The 2,512-nt window shown below is 32.6% G+C and overlaps 1 protein-coding gene across 4 annotated transcripts; it reads left to right on the top strand.

Annotated features, from left to right (window-relative positions):
* The first annotated feature begins 208 nt into the window (after positions 1-208).
* LOC110935160 lies at positions 209-1,151 on the top strand. 4 transcript variants are annotated; one of them, XM_022177698.2, is made up of 4 exons: positions 209-470; positions 548-602; positions 701-738; positions 881-1,151. In XM_022177698.2, exons 1-4 carry the CDS (start codon positions 382-384, stop codon positions 957-959), a joined length of 261 nt encoding a protein of 86 aa, XP_022033390.1. In that variant the 5' UTR covers positions 209-381; the 3' UTR covers positions 960-1,151. The 4 variants fall into 4 exon arrangements, with proteins under 4 accessions (XP_022033390.1, XP_022033391.1, XP_022033389.1 ...); XM_022177699.2 differs by having other exon boundaries at positions 812-1,151; XM_022177697.2 differs by having other exon boundaries at positions 548-606.
* Positions 1,152-2,512: the final 1,361 nt, after the last annotated feature.

Here is a 2,512-nt window from a genome sequence, read left to right as displayed (position 1 = left end):
AAATTAAACATTATAAAGAAGCAAGATGTTAGTGCATATGTGTGTTGTAACTTGGGCTTAGGGTGTATTTCAAAAAAAAAAAAGGTGTTAATGCATATATGTGTTTGTAACTTGGGCTTAGGGTGTTAAAAAAAAGATGTTTGTGGTTCCTATTCATCCATTTATGACCCCCATCATACGATCTCTTTCTCAATATCTGTTTGTACCCTGTCACTCTCACCATTCTCTCCATCTCCATCTACACCACAGCAACAACAAAATCAACATCACTTTTGTCATCCTTTTCGTTATCTCTCTCTAAAAACCCTAGACGCATGATCTTCAGATCTCTCAGCGATTTGTACACCGTAGTTACCAGTTCCAGCCCTAAATTGATCGCCCATGAAGAAAGCTGCCTGCTTTAGCATTCTAAATTCACGAATGGATCACGCTTGCTTTCATTCTCTGAATCTCAAATTGCTGCTTTCTAGGTACGTGATTTTCGCAGTATTCTGATGCTATATTGCTTCGATTGTGCTTTATATATGACTAAAATTCCTCGATTTAGTGCCGATGAACGATGGGGGAGAACCCCAACTCAACTTCAAAGTCGGTGGTTTCCGGTGAGTAAGTAACATCTGACGTTTCTGGGCTCCAATTATTTTCACTTGCATGTTTGATTTCCGGCAATTAATGTTTGTGTTCTGCGTTTTTGCTTAAGTCACAATTGAGGATATTAGGCTTCTTCATATTTATCAGGTATGAATCCTCTATTTTATTTTAGTTTTGTTATTTTAATTGCTAAATCTTTGTTTGTTCGTTGATATTACAGAATATGTATATTATGGTTGTAATATACAAGCTAAAACCATCTATAAACGGTTGTTTTCTTGGTCCACAGCCGGTGGGAGAAGGGGTCATGGCCAGAGGCAGGGAAAGGAGACCACAACGCTCTAAGTTTGTTAGAATCCAGTTTCTAAATCTTGATTCTAAACAACTGTTGGTCATATGAATGTAGCATAAGGGCCATATTAAACAATGAGGATTCAAAATAGTTGTATTTTTTTATACTCATTTGTGACTGCAAGTCATTGATTGAGCTATGTGAGTGTGTGTGGATGCTTAGTTTTTCAACCTTTGTTACTAATTTACTTATTACCTTCTGGAGCTTAGTTGTTTTATTTAAGGTTTGGGTTTAGTGAAACAACCATTGTTTTATTAATTAAGTTTCAAGTTATTTTGTTATACATTTAGGCTTTTTTTATAGAATGTTGGTTGCTTTAAGATGGTGGGCTCTGAGAGAATGGTTCTTCACCAAGACCATCACCACAGAAGGCGGAAGTGATCGAAAAGTGTGATGAAACCAATATCATATGCTTGACCCGATGGGGTTAACATTAGTATCAGCTTTGCACTATTAGCTTTTCACAATTGGTTAAGAATTTGGAAACAATCGATATCTCCAGGCACATAGTTTGTGATGTGGTTGTCGGGTGAGTTTGGATACTAATTCTTTTTATACATATGTAAGAACCCCGCCGCATTGCGGCGGGTACTAATCCTAGTTTAAATATAAAAAATAAAATAATAATAAAAATATAACAAAACTTAATAAAAAAAATTGAATTGTAGGAGATGTTGCCATGTGGCATTTATTGGAGTCTTTTATTAGAATTTAGATAATAATAATAATAATAATAATAATAATAATAATAATAATAATAATAATAATAATAATAATAATAATAATAATAAACCTGACCATGATTCTTAATTTCTTTCACTATGTTGGAATTCGATTATTGGGCCTGGCTAAACTTTCGGCCCACCTGGTAGGCTGGCAGCCCACTAGTTGTTTTCTTTGTTCTGCCCATTTACAACTGTCTAAAAGGGTAGCCGCTGCCGCTAGTGGTTAGGGTTAAGCCCACTGTTTTCTTACATAACCAGTCCAAATATGTTTTGTTTCAGAGATTTTGATCTTATAAAAGTATAAAACAATGAGTTTAGCAAAAGAATTAAATAAGTTTATTAATTGTATGTGTAGATTATAAATATTTTGTTTAATTGGACAACTGGGTTGTCACTCAAATAGCTAAAGATTATTTACATAACACTAACATTACTCAGCTCACCACTCATCTATATTTGAAAAATGAACTTTTCCTTCTTTCATTTCAATAATTACTCTCGTCATTTTTGTCCAATATTTGTTACGAATTTGTTATTATCGTTAACTTATATTTTATCAATGACCATGCAACAACCATTTCTAACTGGTATATCTAAAGTACCTAACCGATTCGAATATACACACACTTCTGATTTATTTAGTTGGGTTTTAAAGTCATTTAATTTTTATATAATATAGTAATGTTTTTTTTATTTTTTTTTTTACTTTTTATATAATATATACTTCTAATTTTAATTTTATAGATTTTATTGTTTTTTTTTTTCTAGTAGGTTTATGCAAATGGACCCGAATTTGAATAAGCTTATTCAAATCGGTTTTTTGTGAATTTTATTCGAATTTTGT

Source organism: Helianthus annuus, chromosome 4 (assembly GCF_002127325.2).
Source record: "Helianthus annuus cultivar XRQ/B chromosome 4, HanXRQr2.0-SUNRISE, whole genome shotgun sequence".
Classification (NCBI taxonomy): domain Eukaryota; kingdom Viridiplantae; phylum Streptophyta; class Magnoliopsida; order Asterales; family Asteraceae; genus Helianthus; species Helianthus annuus.
This window is presented reverse-complemented; position numbering and strand designations above follow the sequence as displayed.

Coding starts and splice junctions, on each gene's coding strand:
- LOC110935160 (XM_022177696.2), top strand. CDS start 382: ATGAAGAAAGCTGCCTGCTTTAGCATTCTAAATTCACGAATGGATCAC. Junction 471..547: donor CTCAAATTGCTGCTTTCTAG/GTACGTGATTTT, acceptor TCCTCGATTTAG/TGCCGATGAACGATGGGGGA. Junction 607..700: donor AAGTCGGTGGTTTCCGGTGA/GTAAGTAACATC, acceptor TTTTTGCTTAAG/TCACAATTGAGGATATTAGG.